Source organism: Stegastes partitus, unplaced genomic scaffold (genome assembly GCF_000690725.1).
Source record: "Stegastes partitus isolate 25-593 unplaced genomic scaffold, Stegastes_partitus-1.0.2 Scaffold1482, whole genome shotgun sequence".
In the NCBI taxonomy this organism is placed as follows: Eukaryota; Metazoa; Chordata; class Actinopteri; family Pomacentridae; genus Stegastes; species Stegastes partitus.
The window spans coordinates 23,178-42,802 of NW_007579213.1; the positions used below are offsets into that span (position 1 = coordinate 23,178).

The 19,625-nt window shown below is 45.0% G+C and overlaps 1 protein-coding gene across 2 annotated transcripts in view; it reads right to left on the reverse strand.

Annotated features, from left to right (window-relative positions):
• Positions 1 to 16,249, reverse strand: part of ep300b (EP300 lysine acetyltransferase b) — a 35,764-nt gene extending 19,515 nt beyond the window's left edge. For both annotated transcript variants that reach the window (XM_008299937.1, XM_008299936.1), the window contains exons 1-16: positions 14,179 to 16,249; positions 11,612 to 12,225; positions 9,675 to 9,854; positions 7,022 to 7,334; positions 6,442 to 6,555; positions 6,000 to 6,242; positions 5,442 to 5,547; positions 5,185 to 5,313; positions 4,907 to 5,024; positions 4,604 to 4,787; positions 4,260 to 4,337; positions 3,602 to 3,678; positions 3,261 to 3,413; positions 2,193 to 2,723; positions 1,588 to 1,827; positions 1,248 to 1,440 (exon numbers count right to left, since the gene is read on the reverse strand). In XM_008299937.1, the coding sequence (XP_008298159.1) occupies positions 1,248 to 1,440; positions 1,588 to 1,827; positions 2,193 to 2,723; positions 3,261 to 3,413; positions 3,602 to 3,678; positions 4,260 to 4,337; positions 4,604 to 4,787; positions 4,907 to 5,024; positions 5,185 to 5,313; positions 5,442 to 5,547; positions 6,000 to 6,242; positions 6,442 to 6,555; positions 7,022 to 7,334; positions 9,675 to 9,854; positions 11,612 to 12,225; positions 14,179 to 14,272 (3,367 nt within the window). In that variant the 5' untranslated portion in view covers positions 14,273 to 16,249. The remainder of the gene's footprint in view (positions 1 to 1,247; positions 1,441 to 1,587; positions 1,828 to 2,192; positions 2,724 to 3,260; positions 3,414 to 3,601; positions 3,679 to 4,259; positions 4,338 to 4,603; positions 4,788 to 4,906; positions 5,025 to 5,184; positions 5,314 to 5,441; positions 5,548 to 5,999; positions 6,243 to 6,441; positions 6,556 to 7,021; positions 7,335 to 9,674; positions 9,855 to 11,611; positions 12,226 to 14,178) is intronic.
• Between the last annotated feature and the right edge of the window lie 3,376 nt (positions 16,250 to 19,625).

Sequence of the window (19,625 nt, forward strand, 5' to 3'; positions counted from 1 at the left end):
GTTAAGAGTACGCATCGATGCACACACCACCTTGCCTTGTATTCAGAGACCTCAAGCCTGCTCTGGCCCATGTCCTACTTACTCTGTGGGAAACATTTTGTCTCCAAACGCCATGAAAAATGCTGCATTTACGACTTTTATTTTTTTAATTCTGAATTTTATCATCTCAATAACAGAATTGGGGTGATTGTCAGCATTCTATTTTCATTACTTATTAAAAGCTGCAAAATGCTGAAATCTCATTTGACAGTAACTCTGAGGAACTCATGCATCAAACATAAACTATGTTGAACATTTGCACAAATAATTTTGCCTCCCAAAACAACTTCTAAAGTGTTTCCGTTAATGACAATACAGCCATGACTCGATAACCCGATACTAAATGTAAAACCTTCTTCTATGTCAGATATCAAGGCTGTCGGATTGTCCAGACGGAGGTCCAGATACGAGGAGGGCTTGATGCTGGAAGGCTCATTAGTTGTTCATTATTGTTCATAGTTGTTATAATAACTAGTAGGGCTGGTCCCAATAGAACTTTCTGCTCTCTGGATATTCAGGCCCAGTTAATGATGAATATCAGAACATTCGGTGCGGTCGGGGGACACTTCCACCCCGGGGCAGCGCTCTGACGGGGTGGAAGTGTCCAGAACACACAGGCAGTACTTGGCTGCTGATGCTAGTTTAGTTAGCGCTCACACTTCTGTTTCCACCATCGGTGGCGGCGGGGGAGTGGCAGATACGCTCCACCGTTACCATCCATGTTTACTTCCATAAACACTGAGCACGCTCGCTGCGTGTGACGTCGTCGTGTCCTCTTCTGCGCATGCGGGACACTTTTGGCTCGTATGAAGTTCACACAGCAGATCACATACAAGTCGCATTGAAGTGGAAACGTGAAGGAAGTCACAAAGAAATCCTCATTGAGCATCAAGTCCTGCAGTGTGAACGTAGCCAATCTGTGGGATTGTTCAGTCAGATAATACGCCGTCATCCTGATTGGTGACATTAAATGTCATGTTGGAGTCACAATCCAAGGCTGTCGCTATGTTAAGGCTGTTTTTATGGGTTCTGTTCATTTTTCCTGTCGGATAGCAGGTTTAGGATTGTTAAGGGTCGGATTATCGAGTCACAACTGTATTTTCTTGTTACTAATAGTGCTTTCCTTGAGTATACTTTCTGGTCGTGTTATTCACCCGTTACTGTGCAGATAACAGTAGTTAAGTGAATAAAAAAAACCTGACACGTACTTTTCTTCTTGCTCTGAGTGCTGGCTGGGGAGCTGTTGGAGGACGCTGACCCTGAACCCTCCTCTTCCTCTTTGGGCTCTTTCTTCACCTCTGGCTTCTTGTCTTCACCCGTTGCTACCGCCGACGACGACACAGAGGATGAAGACGTATCCATGGGCTCACCTTTACACCCATCTCCAGATGGCTTCTTTATCTAAGAGGAAGATTTAGGCATCAGTTTACTGCGTCTTCATCAATACAAATCCTTATAACACTGATCATTACACCTCAAACACTGCATGTGACTGTAACCTAAACTCTTCAGGTCTGACTTTATTCCAGACATGCTGGACAATCTTACCTCTGGTTTCTCCTCAGTCTTCACATCGGATTGACCCTTGCCCATTTTCCCCTTGCCCTCGCTTTGGGTGTCAGCTCCTTCATCTTCATCCTCCTGCTTCTTCACCTCCATTTTGATGTCCTCGTGGCTGGCAGCAGGGACATCTACCGGGGCGAGCTGGGAGTTTGGATCAGTGCTGCTGGTGACCGACGCTGGAGACGATACCTGACCATCTGCTGTCAGAGAAGGCTTCGCAGACAGCTGAGGCAGAAAAGGACAGACGTGGATTGAGGTTTAGAAATGTCAAGTTTCACACATTCCCTTCTGATTTTTTTCATCCACTTCTAGATCATTTGCTTCTTCGTCAAACCCAAGTTAAGTAATCTGAAAACCACTGCAAGAACTAAACATCTGGACTTTTTTTTTTTTTAATTCACTTGTTCATTTTATTGCATTTTTCTTGTTTCCTGTGAGTATAAGAGAACAAATAAACTGCACCTATGTTCAGGTGTAGCAGGAATGAAACACCCCGAGCGTTTCAGACCCAAAGGCTCACAGGATCAGAGCGATCAGGAAGGCTGTGCTGCTGGAGGAGGAAGCAAAGTAGTGAAAGCGTTTCTACTCACTGGGGTCTGCGGTAGCTGTAATGGCACATGAGCATTCTGGGTCGGCGCCGAAGGAGTCTGACCCGCTGGGGGGCCTGAGGAAGCCACGCCCCCAAGCGTCTGCTGTGGAAGCTGATTGGTTTTCTCAGAGTTCCCTGCCTGCCCTGATGGCTGCTGCTGCTGCTGCTGTGAGGGTTGTTGTTGTTGTTGTTGCTGCTGCTGCTGTGGGTGCTGTGGAGGGGGAAGCTGGGGTGTGCTGGGGGTCTGGGGCTGTGGGGTTTGAGAGCCAGGCAACATGGGCGGCGTTTGATGGGGCTGAGGCGTTAAGCTGCGTGCTGGTGACGGGGAGTTGGTTCGGAGGGGTGCGCAGTGAGCGAAGGAGTTGGGCTGGGTGGGGGTGGAGGATGGAGGCAGGTTGGGTAGAGGCCCGGCACCACTGGCATTAGCAGAGCCCATACAGCCTCCAGGTGCTCCGGGGCCGGGAGCAGAAGAGGCAGAAGGTGCTGCAGGGCTGCTGGCTGGGAGGGAAGGTGGCGTTGACATCTGGTTCTGCTACACGAGATAGGACACGGGACATATTTCTAATCACTCTCTTGGAAGCTTAGAAAAAACATTCTCACATAAAGAAGGCTGCCTAAAAGCACAAACTTTAAAACATCTGAATGAAGAAGTGCACAACATCCATCCCTTCCACCACTTCCTGCAAAGCCCTGCTGCAGTTAGGACAACTACAGAAAGACACTCTTGTGGTACAGAGACTCCCCTCCATGCAAGGAGAGGAAACTTCTCTTCTGAGGGACTTTGCACACTTTAATTTTCATATATTTGCACTTTGATAGTTTTGTCTCATTTTATGTGTTTTTTTAAAAATCTCAATCAGTAGTTTTATGCACATGTATACTTTTTTTTAAGTCTCTTTATAAAGCTCTCTATCGGCTCTGAGAGTTTGTTCTCTTTGACATTCATGCAGCAGATTCCCGCTCATCCCACCAAAAGATTAATTAGAATTTCATTACAACACTTATTCTGAGATCAAATTCTCTTTTGCACTCGTCATCAGGTTACAAGCTGCTGTCACTTGAGCCTTACCGGTGGCACGGCAGTCTGCGCTGCTGGCTGGTTCATGCCAACAGGACCAGAACCAAGTCCAGGACTGGACCCGGGAAATTGGCCTGGATTAAGATACTGGTTCTGCAACTGTGTGGCATTGGGCTGACCTATTCTTGTGGCTCCCATACCCATCTGGAAATAGAACAACAAGGGAAGCTTTGCATCATTTCTTTGCCTTTTGTTTTACGTTCCTTCACACTAACAACTAATTCTTCACAGCATGCTCAACCACCAATTGTGGAAATGTATTTATCTGTGACCTCCAGCCATGAAATCCAAACAATCCCAGTATAATGATAGAGACAGACGTTAATGCCAACCTGGTTCATTGGAGGGTTAAGAGGAAGAGGAGGCGTCGACCTTTGACCCATCCCCATCTGACCAAACTGGTTCATCCCTGAAACAGAAGGACGACATGTTCAATAAATGAGAGGCACCCAGAAATAACAGCTTCTTGTTCATTGCTGTGGTTTGTATATTTTCAGTGTGCATTCACAGATAAAACAGGTTAAAATGATTCGTATTTCCTGTCAGTTTTCAGCTAGCAGTGAATACGTTTTGCACCAAAATGAGATTCGTTTGAACAAATGTGGTTGAACCTTTTCCTTAAAGTGTTCCAGCCCTAGTTCACACATGGATGAAAGGGATGGGAGACGACCATATGATTTGAACCTCTGAACCTAAGGCAGATTCTGTGTTTTGTTTTGTTTTTTTGGCTCCTGTTTTCTACATTTTTCCTCACTGTGGACTCATTTTCCCTGCCCTATAAAGTCCTGTACCTCTCTGAAAACAGCACACCATGGCTACAGGTTCAGACAATTTTTTGATTTTATAAAAACTCTGAAAAGCTGATTGACTTGTAGAACATTTTCTAAGCGCTAACAGGGTGCTGTTCCTCCTATTGAAAATTAATTTCTGTAAGCCTAGCTGCTCAACAAGCCTCCGTTTCAGCGTCATTTGTAATGATTAGAGAGCTACCTGCTGGGTTCTGCATTCTGTTTGCCATCTGATTGGGTCCAGCTGGTCTGACCATGGACGGATCAGGATGAGGTCCATCTATTAGTTACAGAAATAACAGATGTTGTCTTCAGGATTGCAAAGCATGAGTGGAAGAAAAATGTCACCACACTTAAGAAAATTAATCAAATGCTATATCACTGAGCATATGTGCCATTTTTACACTTTAGAACCAAACAGTTCCTTGTATTTCATTTTTGAAATCTTTATTAGCGGCTGGGAAGCACAAAAAGCATTTATTATGCCGCCTGCACTGCATGTGACTGAGTCTATGCAGTGGAGGTAACAGCACTATGTTTACTTACTAGGGGGTTGCCCAGGGGGCATGGGTGGCTGGCCAATGCCTGGAGGCCCCTGAGGGAGGCCTGAGGACGCTATGCCTGGCTGGCCAGGCATCATGCCCTGCTTCTGGAGCCGCGTCCTCCTCTTCTCTTCCAGCTCCTTTTGGATTTTGTAGATCTTCTCTGCCAGCAGGTGGTAGTACTCCGCCTAACAGGGACACAGCAGGAAGGAGGAAGGATGTTACAGGATACATCTCAACAGGGCTTCACATAAATATATTTATGACCACGTTACACTACTCTGTGCTCTTAGTGCTGCGCTCTTACCCTACTGTTGGCTGACTCGTACATGTCCCCTTCTACTTTCCGAGCATAAGCCACCAGATTCTCCATCCGCCGGTCTTTTAGTGCAGCTGGGTCAGGAGTGGGGAAGATGGCCTGCACACTGCTCTCACACACACACACACACATCTACAATAAACTTGAGGACAAAAACATTCCATAGACGTCCACTGCTGAGAATGACCTGGTTTAAATTTGATTAAAATTATTTCACTTCATTAGCTCAAATTTATGGGGGCAATTGCAGGACACAACAGACTCACAGCTTGTGGACAAGGTGGTTGCGGAGGTCTTGCGTGATGTCTTCATGCCAAGACTTCCTCATGCCTGCAGCGGAAGGTGGAGTGGCTGTGGGCATGGAGCCCAGGTTCCCCACACCATCATTCATCAAACTGAGGGAAACAACAGACAAGATTTCAGCCAATGCAGAACCAAGTCTAACCTTGTAAGAGCCTCTTATAGGACGGCAGCCAGGCTTAAGAGAAAGTCCATGGGTGTAACCAATAAACAGCGGTCCTACCTCTGTGCATTCATGCTGTTGTGCAACATGGCGTCTGGCAGTAGGGTGGACTGCTGGTTGGGGGGCTGCACCCCCACTCCACCATTCACTCCCATAGAGTTTCCTCCTGGAAAAAGGGGGAGTTGACAGAATACTGACTTTTACTAGGAAATACTTTCAACAATATTTGTGCAATGAGCTTGCTGCAACAAATACTGATTGATTCAATGTCTACTTCAGGTTTTATTCTTCAGCAGGGTAGGAAACCATCATAAATAATATTAGCATACGTCGAGACATTCAATTACGTTAAAATATAAACCATATTTATGAGCTAAAGTCCTTATCCATGAGTCAGTGGACGGCTGGAAAAGATTAAGGAGGCTATTCTAACACTGAAGACCGTCCAGAGTCCACAAAGACCTTCAGTTACAGATGTGATGACAACTGAGGCACTCAAAAGTTCTAAAAAAAAAAAAATCTAGCTTTAACTTGAACTATAGGGTCAAGAATGAACATAAAAGTGTTCAGTAGTGGTACCAGTAGGTTATCATATAATGTGTAGCATTGCAAACTAACCCATGGCGTTCACAGTCCTCATCCCAGCCTGCCCCTGCAGCCCCTGGTTTGGCATGTTGGCCTGCGGTGACTGCTGTGGGATCTGGTTGCCCTGGTACGTGAGGCCGAGTGCAGCATAGGCCCTCTCTATGGAGCTGGGGTCGATCTGGTTGGGAGGGTTCAGGTTCGGCGTGTTGGACTGTCCACCTGGCACCCCTGAACCTAAAGAGTTCACTAAACCCACCCCTGCACTGTTGACAAGCGCTGTGGTCATGGGAGGAGAGGGAGGAGATAATTGGGAGAAAGAGAGAACAAGGGATGAGTATCAGTAAATCCAAGCCTTCACTGTTTAGATACAGAAGTCCAAATAATGTGATTTTAGATAATATGCAATATTGTAATGACAGAAGCCATGAGAATGTAAACTGCTCAAACACACACAACTAGATTGCAAAACACTCACACTGCTGGTTCCTCTTGTCTCCAGCGTTTTTCAGCGGCAGACATACAGGACAGTCGTGTCTTGTGCAATTCTTCCAATGAGAGATGATCTGTCTGGATGAGGCACAGTGCGCCACTGGAGGAGGAGAAGAGACAGAAACGGAGAAACGTTTGAGAAAAAGGGAAGAGAAGTGCAAATGAAAGACAAGGGAGAGCGAGTGAAATGAAAAATTGTGACAGAGAGAAGGAGGGAGACGAATAATGAGAGAAAAAAAAGAAAACATGAGAGTCAAAAAGGAGAGAGAAGGCAGAGACTAAGAAAGTTATTGTATGAGTCATTCAGTACAATAAAACTATGTCCAGATGGAGACTCGATGAGAGAAGGAGAAAGAAAAATTACAGTAGAACAGCCTGCTGGAGAGAGAATAACTCCTGATACAAAGAAAGGACGGGAGGCAAACCAAGACGGATTAACCAACATACAGGACCAGGCAAAAGAAAAAAGATCTGCTGCAGTAATGTGACAACCTCAGACTGCCTAGTGTTCATGATATGAACTGCACACCATAAAACCGGCAATTAGCATAAGTCAACAGGCTCACCCTGGCAGGACTTGCCAGCCTGGCAATGAGTCATGTGGTTGAGCACGTTCTTCATGGTGCGGCAGTGGGGCAGGTTGCACTGCCGCACTTCCCCGTTGGCCTGTTCCCTCCGTTGGCACTTGTGCGCGTGGAGCAAGAGGACCAGCTGCTGTTGAATCAGCTTCCGCTTCTCAGGGTCTGCAGTAGGGGGCGTCGTGCCGTGCCCTGCCCCTACAGCACCTAATCCAACCTGGGCCCCTCCCACTGCTGCTGCTCCGCCGATGGCCGCGCCGCCGACGGCTCCGGGCTGCTGCTGCTGCTGCTGCTGGGGAGTCTGAGGAAGAGACGAGTTTCTGTAAGGCGTGTTTACAAGAATGCAAGCAGGTAGTATGGGACCACTTCCAACCTGGTAACAGCTGGGTACCTAATAATTAAGCATCCTTTTGTGTCTGGATTTCTAGCAGCAGGAAAAATCAACAGTAGCACTTCTGTGCATAGCAAATAGAGCTGAACACTGCACAATTACTTCAACAGGTATTGCATTTGTGCTTCACTTCTACTGATAGATAAATAAAAACGATGTGATTTTTGCTGCAGTCTGCACCAAAAAGGCACATTTCTTCATGTTTGGAGAGCTGTAGGTCAGGGCACCTCTGTAGCGCTGCAATGCTTCATTTATAATGATAACATGTGTTGTGACACATTTTACAGTTTTAGTTATTGCTCTTGATCAAACTACGATATCGATAATATTTCAACTAGCTGATCCTCCTTATTAGGAAAGTATTACAAGCTTTTCACTGATGCTCCAAAAGCCATGCATGTAGTTTAAAGGTGCTAAAAATAAAGACTTGGTATAGTTGTAAAACCGTGCAAATCACTGAAACACATGCACCTTGTTCACTAAAAACTAATGCTGTATTTCGTTTCCCCTCATAGATTTATTGTAGGTCTGCTGGGTCAAAAATATACATACAACAGCTTGAATTAATAGTTGTAATGATTTAGACAGCTGTGATAAACTTTCTTGGCACGGCCTCTCAACTTCCTGAGAGTGTCTAGATCGACTACAGCTGGTGACTCCTATGAGCCAATTTAAACAGGGCCCATTTGATAGACTTAGCTACCAACTCTACAAAGCTTCAGGAGCTCAGCACAGATCTGTAAAGGCAAACCGCTGACTTGAACAAGTCGGGAAAGTCAACCAGAGGCTTGTGGATCGGTCACACAGGACTTGAGCTGGGGTTCTCTGTTTAGCTAGTAAGCTAGCTCACTTGGTTACTTCCTCCTAAAGCTGGTTTAGAAACTGTACTGTGTCTCTATGTTAACAGGACATCTAAGAAGCCTGCTGTTCGTCTATATGCACTCATCCAATTAACTACCTGGTAAAGTATTGAGCTAAAACAGTCGAGACATTTACCAAATATCTACATTGCTGTGTGCATATGTTTGACCCAGCAGATTTGTCACACTTCTAGAAGACCAATAATAAATTGAAGAACTTTGCTTCCAGCAATCTGTAAATAAATTAGGGGAAATCACCTAAAGCATTAACGAGCCCATTGGAATAAAAAAATACCTATTTGTAATTACAGTCGAATAGCAATAAGGATAATAAACAAGTCTAGACTGTAAGGTGACAGAGCTCTGCTGACTGCAGATCACGTCTACAAGTCAACAATAACTGGGCCTGAGCGATCAATACGTCAGAAAGCCCAACTTTCATTCAGCTCACTACCGATTTGGATATTACGACGGAAACACACACCGGAGAAAAAAACAAACCACATCATTCAGCCACTTACTTAGTCGAGCTCCTCAATCAAGTAGTGGGGCTGCAGATTGGAGATGTTAACTATCAGTTTGTATTTAATCAATTAAAAGTATACTACAAGATGGGGCAGGAGACGACAGACATGAAAACATATCCGAGGTTTACTGCAGTACCTGGCTGCTCCACCAGGTGAAGCCTCTGACAGTTCAATGAGGTGGAGTTACAGGTGTGTTTCCTCCCTGCCTGCAAGGGTTCCTAAAACAAGCGCTCCTCCCTGTAGTCTAACTGTTGATGAACTGCGCCCCATAAAGAGGCTAGCTAGCTACCTGAGGCTCCCAATAACATTAAACAAAGATTTTCAAAAGCTAACACAGGCTGGGAGCTGAGCGTCGATGTTCAGGAGCAAAAGGACTCGACTACACACTTCCAACAACGTTCAGTATACAGTCGTGGAGAGCACCAGTGGCTCTGAGTATAAATCCAGGTTAGACGTGACCGTAAATACTCACAGATCTCCTGCATTGATAAAGCTGCTGCGACGGTATTTGTTCGACGCACTGCGACTTGTTTGCCGTGTTTAATGCTTTAGATTTTTCTGGGCTAATCGTTGCATAACGAGTCATTTTTTTGCTATTCATATAATAACCTGGTGTTTGCTTTATCTGTTCATCACGTCTCTAATGACCACTCAGAGGTCAGGGGTTTGAACCGTTTTATCAACACATGTTAAAACAGTCACTTTAACTTAGTACTAGAATCACATTCAGTGTTACGATACAGTATTAAGACATAAGAGTTAAAATATGAGTTTAATCTGGAGCAGCTGCCAAGAGACGTCTACCATGGCTGTGACTTTATCAAATTATGATACTGGACAGAAAAGAAACCAACAACTCCTACCATTCCAGGCATCGCTTGACCCGGTGGCGCCTTCTTGTCCATGCTGAACTGGGCGGCCATGTTGTTGGGCAGACCTGCTTTATTCTGGAGCTGTGGGCCCAGCCCTGCTCCAGGAAGCCCCTGGCCGGCAGACTGGCCGTACGGACCACCATAGGGGCCCGCGTTGGCCATCATATTCATCTGAAGAGTGACGGAGAACAGTGTGAGGTGAGTCAAAGGGAAAGGAGATGGATACAGGATGAGAGACGGGAGAAATGATTTCCAAAATCACAACAATGGCTTTTACATGACTCATTAGGAAAGAAAACTGAAGCCATATTTAAACATTCAAGGAAGAAATACGGGGGGTAAACCGATATCACAGATTGTTCAAAAACTGAAAAAACAATTAAGAGGACAACATACAATCAACATGAAACACGACTAGAAACGTCTTCATCACGGGTCTCCACTGTGACCAGACGACTACGACGCTGCTTTGGCTTTCTCCTGACTGCACTTTGATCTCCACAATAAATTAATAACAGAGACATGATTTAATTGCCATCTTTTTGAGCATCTGGCTAAATTGTCATTCATTTCAACAGCAGCAAATCAAATGAGGCTCTAAAGCACGATACAGATGATCCATGACACGGGAGCTGTTGCTGCTATGTGAAGGAGTCGTGCATCTTTACTTGTGGGCTTCGGGAGAAAAATAACTACAATCACTGAGTTTAGCGATGAACTAAAACAGCGCAACTTTCTTTGTGTGGACAAAACATAATCTGAAGTATAAAACATGGATTACGCACAACCTGGACGTGATGTAAATCCAGTTCTCTGTCATTCACGTACACTCACGAGTTAATCTCATGCAGCTGCAAAAATAGCACCCAATTAAACTACTCTAGTCATTTGTAGAGCTCCCATCACACCTTTAGAGTAAATCAAAACTGTCATGTGGCATATTGACTTTCAAGGAGGTTAACCATCAATACCACAGAGCTAACTGTGATGCAGCTGCGAGTCCATCACATAACCACAGTTTGCCTTCACCTGCTCTACAGAACTCATCTTAAGCAGTCGGCTACAGGCCTGCAGCTTTACCAATTATTTCTCGATTAAAAATCTCATTTCCACGTTTTTTGGGAATGCTGTCTTCAATATAACAAACTGCACTGATAACATATTAAACAGTAAAATAATATATTAGTGCTCAAAATTGTTTTATATTTGAAGAGAACTACGTGCAGGTGTAGAATTCACCTGAGCACCAAACGCACACTGTGGTCAGGCCAGCATCTGGAACATCAGGGCTTCACACTGCAGCCAAAACGGTTGCATATGTGACGGTTTTTTGTGCAAGTTTATAATTCACGCGGTCATATATGTGCGAGTATATGATGATCAACTGCGTTCACTACTGTGGTGAAGGTGGTGCTTTTTCAGCTTCGTGGGCTTCGTCAGTCTCTCCCTGCCTGATGCGTGAAAAAATCAGTCCCACTGTATGTTACTGTTTACTGATCAATAGCTGATTTTTTTAATTTTTTTTAAATTTAAAAACTTTGAGAGAGAGGGGTTAGACTCAGAGACAGCTGATGATGAAGAGTGCAGGTGGAAGCAGGGAGACTGATTCAGTTTAACAGAAAACCCACTACACTCAATCACAAGAGGCAATGCAGAGCTCGGGCTAAGAACTGACAACAATATAAACAGCGATCACAATGTTGGCTTTCTACGATCAAACGAACACGATCGACTGCAGTACTGACGTTTAATACGCGGTCCGCTTGGTGACAGTGAAAAAGTGAGTCAGGAGCCCTGAGTGTATCAGACTCTGTTAACAACTGCACATCACTACAACTGATAATTCACTATAAAATAGCTGCATTGAAATGTTAAACTCTGGCTAGCGACCAGTGAATCAGTAATGGCGGCCCTTTCATTGTGCCTACCTTGTTCAGTGCTCCAGGCTGCTGCGGTCTCATCCCTGCCTGACCTCCGGCTCCCATTTGCTGACCTCCTTGCTGCTGCTGTAGGGTTTCAGCCAACAGATTACTATTGCTACCCATGCCGGCACTGCCAGGGTAACCCATTCTGGGCGAACCGTTTACTACCTGTCCCCCTATCAGCCCTTGTTGTTGCTGTCCAGTGTTGCCCTTCTGGGCTCCCATCATGGCTGCTGCCCGATTGAGCGCTGCCACCCCTCCAACCATTCCAACCTGCTGCATTAGTCCCGGTTGCTGCTGCTGCTGGCCCTGGGGGGTCATCCCTTGAGGTCCACCAGTGGAGACACCGACACCCCCCATCATCGCCATAGACGCCCCGGGTGGTGTGCTATTGGAAGTAGGACCACCCTGCTGTGCTGGTGCTCCAGCACGCAAGAGCTCAGAGAGCTGCTTGTGTTTTGCAGCTGCATCCTGGCCACCTCCAACACCAATCCCTCCTCCAACCCCTCCAAGACTGGTATGAAGTTGGCTGGCATCCCCTCCGTTGGTCAGTCCCAGGTCCGAAGAACTGATAAGCTCATCTGGGAGGTCGTGTTCCAGGTCAAAGAGTGAACCAAAATCTAGGCATGAAGGAACAGAAACATAAATCTTACAACACGGAAAAGAAAGAGCATTCAGTTCATTGACAGTTTAAACAACGATTAACCCCTAATCCACAGCCTATAGCTGGCCATCCAGTGCAGCAGCAGCAGCAGCTGCATCTCACAGCTCGGGCCTCTCTCCTGGGCATCAGCTTGTGGTTTGGTGAGGTGCCATACATGGAGAGTGAATGCAGTGGGGACAGGGTGAGAAGCCGCAGAGGGGTAAACACTACAGTACCTTGGTAGGTGTGTGGATCTGAGCTATAGTCATTTAGCACATGAGCATGAAACAGAGGGAGTGTAAGAGAACATGCATTGCAACCGGAGGCTGATTAAAAGGTCAGTCGAGTGTCCTGGAATACAGAAAAATGACTATTTCCTTAAATCGAACTTTAACCCAACAGGACACTCACTTCACGAGGCCCCATAAAAACACAAATCTGATTTTTTACGGCATATTGACTAAAAATCTGTGCTGCCGACTAGAAGATATTCCAGTGATTGAGTTAGGCAGAAAACTAGCTGCAGCCCTTCCTGACTCTTCACCCTGTTATCACTGCAGCAGGAGCCACAGTAATGTGGGACATTACAGAGGGATCAAGCTTGAAATTTGCATTAATTACTTTCTGATGTAGTTGCAGTAACTGGTGGTGTGGCCACTGGTCTTTGTATGGTTGACCAGTTCAGTCTGTTTCAGCTTTTTAAGGTCTAAAACATAATTATTATGCCATACATGCTGATAGACTCACTATAAATAACTGAGAAATGCATAAAACAAACACTTTAAACTCTCTGTTAGTGCAAAGATTTTACAGCTTTCCGCTCCCTGTGAGCAAATTAATTGCAGTAATAGCTAAATTCACAACTAATGTTCAGGGTATTCAACTGGTCTGCTTTTTTAAAAATTATTTAAATGGTTGGGAAAGTTAACTGGTAAAAGTGCAGCGCAGTGTCGCCGTGCAGTCAGACAATGGACGGCGAACAAGAATGGGCTTCGTAGTGGTGTCGTTAGCACAATTGAGAAACTACAAGGCTTTGAACAAAGGACGTGAAAGAAGCCATTTCAAACGACTGTGGCTGATTTATCGTTCCACGTGAACGCGGTAACAGTTAAAAGTGAAGCAGATATAACTTGGGCAGGACGACAACGTTGTGCCCAACTTAATGAAGTGCCGAACAATAGCTAGCTTGTATACAATAGTTCAGTTGGACGGAGAATCCTCACGGCTAACAACACGTTAGCTACGAAAAAAATCACGACTACGGAGGTATTCTCTCCGAATACGTACAGGATTAGTACCCACTGAAAAAAGTTGCCCTGCTGGTTAAAAACAATGAGGCTAACTATTGCTTATTTTCTTCGCTAGCCAGCTACCGAGCTCAGCTGAGCCGGTCCGCTGTGGTTCCCTGCTTAGCTAGCTAGCTAGCTCACTTGGTTACCGTTACTTTCTCTTAAAGCTGCTTTGGAAACTCTACTTTATCTCCAAGTTTACGAGATATCTGTGAAACCTGCCGTTTCGCGTGTATGCACTCTCCGCCTTCAAATCAACTAACTTGTAAAGTAGCTGCACAACTTGAAGCAAACTGGGGTGACTCGACTCTTCCATTGTTTGGAGGTGTATCCTGCAGTTGCTGCTAGTTAGCCTGTTGAGGCTAACGCATCAAAACAGAACTGCTGGAAAGTTGCTCCAGTCGCCAGAACCACACCACGTTTCCCCTGTACTGATCCTAAATGTCACATTACCACTTTTAAAACACTAATCTGCGGATAGATTCAGGTTTAAAAGCGATAATTGCGGAGCAGCTCAGCATCATAGCAACTAAGTTGCTGTGCAACTCTGCAGAGCCCCCGAGCCTGCCTGCTGGCTAATGCAACAAAACCAAAGCGTGCTTGTGTTTTATCCAGGTGAGTAATGCATGCAATATATTTACCGTTTCCATCACTGGCAGACACGGAGAGAGCTGGAGAGGACAGCTTGGGCCTCTTGGCTGAAGGCGGGCCGGACTCCAGGACATTATCGGCCATATTTTTGACGAAATAAAAAAAAAATGCTGTAGATCCACGGAGGGCAAATGTAAGTCCCTTATTTGCGTCTCCTACTCCCGTTCAAGAAGTGTTTGTGATCGTTCCCCCACCGCTTGGGGGACGGTAGGGGAGAGGACAGCAATGTTGAACTCTCAGTCCTCCCTCTCGGTCTGTTCCTCTGCAGATATCAGTCCCCCTCCCCTGCCGGAGATTTGGTTTCTTCACAGATTTGAACAGGAGGAGGTGGGAAGGTGGAGTCGGCGAAAAAGGCAAGCGTGCGGCCCTCTGACAACCTCATGTAGCCTCTTCTGCGACAAAAAAACTGTCCCAAGATCCGTCTTCCGTGCTGCACTCCGTCCTGGCCGCCATAGTCGGCGGAGAAATCCTTTATTTGTGATTTGAAACGCTCCAGAGGCGTGTCTTGGTGAGGGCACGAAAATGACAAGTGTGATCCAGAAGCTCCAGCCAGGAGGATCCCCGGGATAACTTCGGGAGGCCGCTCTCTCATGCAACAGTTCACAGATCCTCGCCTGCATTGACCATGTCTCTCACCTGAGCTGCACACATCTCAGCTGGCAGTCGCTTCGTTTCCAGAGCAAAAAAAAATTTAAAAAGGAGAAAAAACCAAAAGGCAGTGAGCCGGTGTGTGAGAACCACCAGCAGTAGTTAAAGCTCTCCAACAGAACTTGCATCGGCTCAACAGTAACTGAATAAATAGTGTAACAGCTGTGCGGACGGATGAAAACACCGCACTCTGCAGTTACTCAAGTAAAAATAAAAGCTGTTGCGGCTGTGTACGTCCACGCGTGACTTTTCCTTTGCATGTGCATGCTGGCTAATCTGTGCACTTCAGTATTTGACCATGCAAGGCACTGGGTCAGAAAGACTCGTATTGCACATTTGGTTTGTTGCAACCCCCTTTGCGCGAAACGTCTGTTGCAGTCAGCGAGGTTAGCAAAGACTTAAAAAAAACCCAGAAAAATCTGCAAAATAATAACAACAATAAACACTGATCTGGTGCAGTCTCTGCGCATGCACACTTTTATTTCTTGGTGTACTTCTTGAGGGCAATCAGTGCAAATTGCCAATCAGCGGGCAGTCAGATTGATCCAATTAGTCAGATATATATTTTTATTATTTTTTTTGCAGAGGACGGTCTGTTGGGTTACTTGTGCTCCAATAAAAAAAGAAAGAAAACGAGGTTCCTCCTCCAACAAGAGATGATGAAGAGCACTGTGGATGTATCTGTGGATAGAGGTCTTGGCCGTGCAGCGAGAAAAGGAACCAAAAGCAGGAGCAACGGCGACGGACGAGAAGAAGAAGAAAAAAATGTGAGAAGAAATTGACGAGAGAGAAAAAATTATGGCTCTTTCGGAAGCTTCGGATCGGCACAATAATGTTGACACCCCCCCTGGAAAATATTTGGGGCTGACAAAATCCTCTCGTTGCCTCTTTTGTGATGGTGAAAGCCCCCCTTCGTGTTGATCCTGGCAATTTTCCCCCTTCTCTTTAAACCCGTCTTTCTTTCCACCTCTCCCTTCTGCCCGGCAGCAATTTATTTATATAATTGTCTATGCGGGCTCTTTCCTTCCTCCGCGACGGACACATAATGATTTTTCATGTTGCTGTTTAGCCCGGACTCGCAGCGTTTTTTCCCCCCTCTCGGTACGACACACAGCCCTTCTTCCGCCTCTCCTCCCCGTCTCCGCTCCGTAAAACACCCCCTTCCTTGGATTTTTTCGAAGTATTTCCTTCTCATGCATACATATAAATATGTCACCGAGTCGCTTTTCCCTCCGCCGACGTCTTATCGTCGTCGCGATGCTTCCTCCGTCCAGAAAACGCGGACAGGATTCGGCCACTCTTTTCTCTTCCCCCCGGTGGTTCCCCCGGAGCGGCTGCCGTCGGTAGCCGGAGTCGCTCCTTCTCTCGGTTATCTCCTCCTGTTTCTGACAGTCTGTCCGCACAAACAAAATGGCGGCTTGTTGTTTCTACTCCTCTGATACGGGGGGAGGGTTTGAGGTACAGCAACATTAGGCGTGAAGGGGAGGAGGGAGGGAGGAGAGGAAGAAGAGGGGAGGCTGTCTTCGTGAGTGTTCGGGAGTGTCCGGAAACCCGGTGTTTGGCCAAAAAGTCATCTTCTGCCAAAAAATGATTTTTTAAAAAAAATTTTTTACTTCACAAAAATAATTGTCCTCACGTCTCTGCGCCGTTTTTTTTTTTTTTTTTTTGCCTCCTGTATATTTTATTTTTTACCAGTTGAAATAGCTTTAAAGGACCAGTTCAACTCATTTCAGTCATTTTTCACTTGCTAAAAAGTCTTCTGTCAAAAACTGATTTTTTTTTTTACTCCACAAAAACAATTATCCTCACGTCTCTGCGTCGTTATTTTTATTTTTTATTTTTTTACCTCCTCTGTGTTCTACATGAGTGTTGTTTTAACCAGTTGAAAAAGCTTTAAAGGACCATTTCATAGCCATTTTTTTCACTTGCCAAAAAGTGACTGTAGTGACAGAAAACGCATCAAAAAGACTTGGTTTCATTCATTATAATTATTATTTTTCTGCATCAGTGTATTAGTCTATTTGGTTTGTGGTGTCATAATATGCCGACGACCCAAAGAGATTCAGTTTAATTAAAGAATCCATAGATTATTCAAATTTGCTAAAAGCTATTTTTATAGTATTTAAGATGAAGATTTCCTGTTTATTATTACTGACTAACTCTGTTGCTTGTCTAACAGGGTCAGTGATGCAGCTGTGGTTGTGGCTCAAACATATATGCATTATTGTATTTGTAATATACCACATCTGTTGTTGTTATATGTATTGTGTATAATTACACAAAGTTTGGTCTGTCTCTCAGTTGTGTGGAACCTTTCCCCCTATACGTACACTTTGAGCCCCCCACCCCGTCCTGTCCTATAGCTGAACTTTTCCCGCCTCACCACTTCCCTTTTGCTCATGTGTTCTGTACAAGAGGTCAGCGAGACTGTGCTGCTGTAATTTGTGTGTTTTAATGTAATATGATTGTAGTTGAAGGGTCTCTTTCCTGGTCTAATGTATTCATGTATTGTTTGGTTTCTGTAGGGGTACAGATTTTGTGTGGGTTCTTTTAATAGGCTGTCAAGGTCTGTAATAAACGCCTCCAAAAGAAAGTCTACGTCTCAGCTCTGAGTACACACCTGAATCCACCGGTTACACGTTCTTGTTGTTTAACTAAACCTTCATAAGTTCTGTGAGTTTCATGCAAGCTCACTTGGCATTAAAGCCTTTTTCTGATTCTGATTAAAAAGCCAGAATCAGAGAATTTTGACTTTTAAATCCAATTAATCAATGATCAAAAAGCAGAGGGGGTTCATTTAATAGCTGACCAACTGATTGATTAGGCATTGCATCTTTAGTACAATCCTAGAAGTCAGGTCTGATTACAACATTTCTTTGGTCACAATTCTTCAGTTACAAGAAGCAATAAAACTTCACAGACCTCCTCCTGTCACCACAGATACAGTTCTGTGTGATTGCATGTTATGACTGTCTGATGCACACACAGGCAGCTGCAGGTGTGTATAAAGTGAGCAGTAATCAGTAACGGCACTCCCTGGGTTCAGTCTGCAGGGGACAGTGGTGCTCTGCTGGATCACACAGCAGCAATCAGTGCAGGATGGACAGGAAGTCAGTGGATCTACCCAGAGCCTTGTGCATTTATATACGCAACTGTATTTTCCTGGGAATTTAGTTTATTGGACAACTGAAGATAATACATGTGTGTTTTTTTTTTAATACAAACACTGTTTTAATGTGATGTACAGTTAAACCCAAATTATTCATCCAAATGCCAACTTTTGATTTACAGTGAATTTTTATTTGACCTTTTCTTCTGGCTGGAAATGATATGAACAAGTGACAAAGACAGTAAGACAATCCATCATCTCTACACCTTAACCCTCACTAGGGTCATGGGGGGCGGAGCCTATCCCAGCTGACTCAGGGTGAAGGCAGGTTCACCTGGACAGGTAACCAGTCTATCACAGGGCTACACTTAGAGACAGACAACCAAGCACACTCACATTCACACCTACGGACAATTTACAATCACCAATTAACCTCAGCATGTTTCTGGACTGTGGGAGGAAGCCGGAGAACCCGGAGAGAACCCACGCTGCACGGGGAGAACATGGAGACTCCACGCAGAAAGATCCCGGGTGTCCTCACCGGGACACAAACCGGTGACCTTCTAGCTGTGAGGCGATGGTGCTAACCACTGAGACACCTGCAGCCCCCCCAAAAATCTAATAAAATAATTTTATTAGTATTTATTGGTGCATTAATGACTAAAAATACAGCTTAAAAGCTTATTTAACTGTAGCCCATCCTTTCCTTACCACTATTCCAGCGTGTGCTTCACCATGCTGTTGCTGGGAGTGCTGGTTTGTCTTCCTATTGTACGTTATGAATGTCATTCCTCTAACTCACCTAAAGTCCAACCCTCCAGGTGTATTTACACATGCAGTCACCAGAGTCCTCCTCACTTCTTAGTTTGTGTATCCTCGATTCCTTTGCTGAATTTCTCTCCTTGACTCCTCTCCTTGCATCCTAGTCCCTCCCACCAGAGATGAGCAGAAGGACGAGACATCTCGACCTTTCAGCTGCTGTTTCACAGCAAACATTGATTAAACGTGACGCTGTTGCATCTTCTGCATTTAAACAGTGTTAGCAGAAGTACTGACGGCTGCTGTGGTGGAAAAATGACTGCTGCAATAAATAGAAAGCGCTCATCAGCAAAGAGAACGAACACGTCGTCCATCAGAGACCTGTGGTCAACGTTTACAAGAACCTTGGCCTCAGGCTGCTCTGACGTGGCGGTTAAACGGCCTGTCACATGCGATTACGGCTGCAATGCTGATTATTATTTCTATTTATACCCTGTAGTTACACTTTAGAATACTTTTAATTGTAAATACGGGCAATTTTACACTTTTATTGTAAATACCAACACCTCATTTCTTCGACCAGCACGATTTTCACGTTAATTGCACAATGTGCAGTGGTTTCCTCATTTTTTCTTTCTTAAATGTAACGTGTGAGCTACTGGATACCTAGAACCTCCCCAAGGGGATGGATAAATTATCTATCCATCCATCCATCCATCCATCCATCCATCCATCCATCCATCTATCCATCTATCTATCTATCTATCTATCTATCATCATTCTGACCGGTTCAAACCTAATTCAAGATATCCTAGAACCCAAAACATTGATATGAATTCTGAGCAACGTGTGATCTCGGTCAGCAGTGACACCGTTTTGACATTTGATAGTGAGACTATTACCGATTTCCAACTCCTCCTG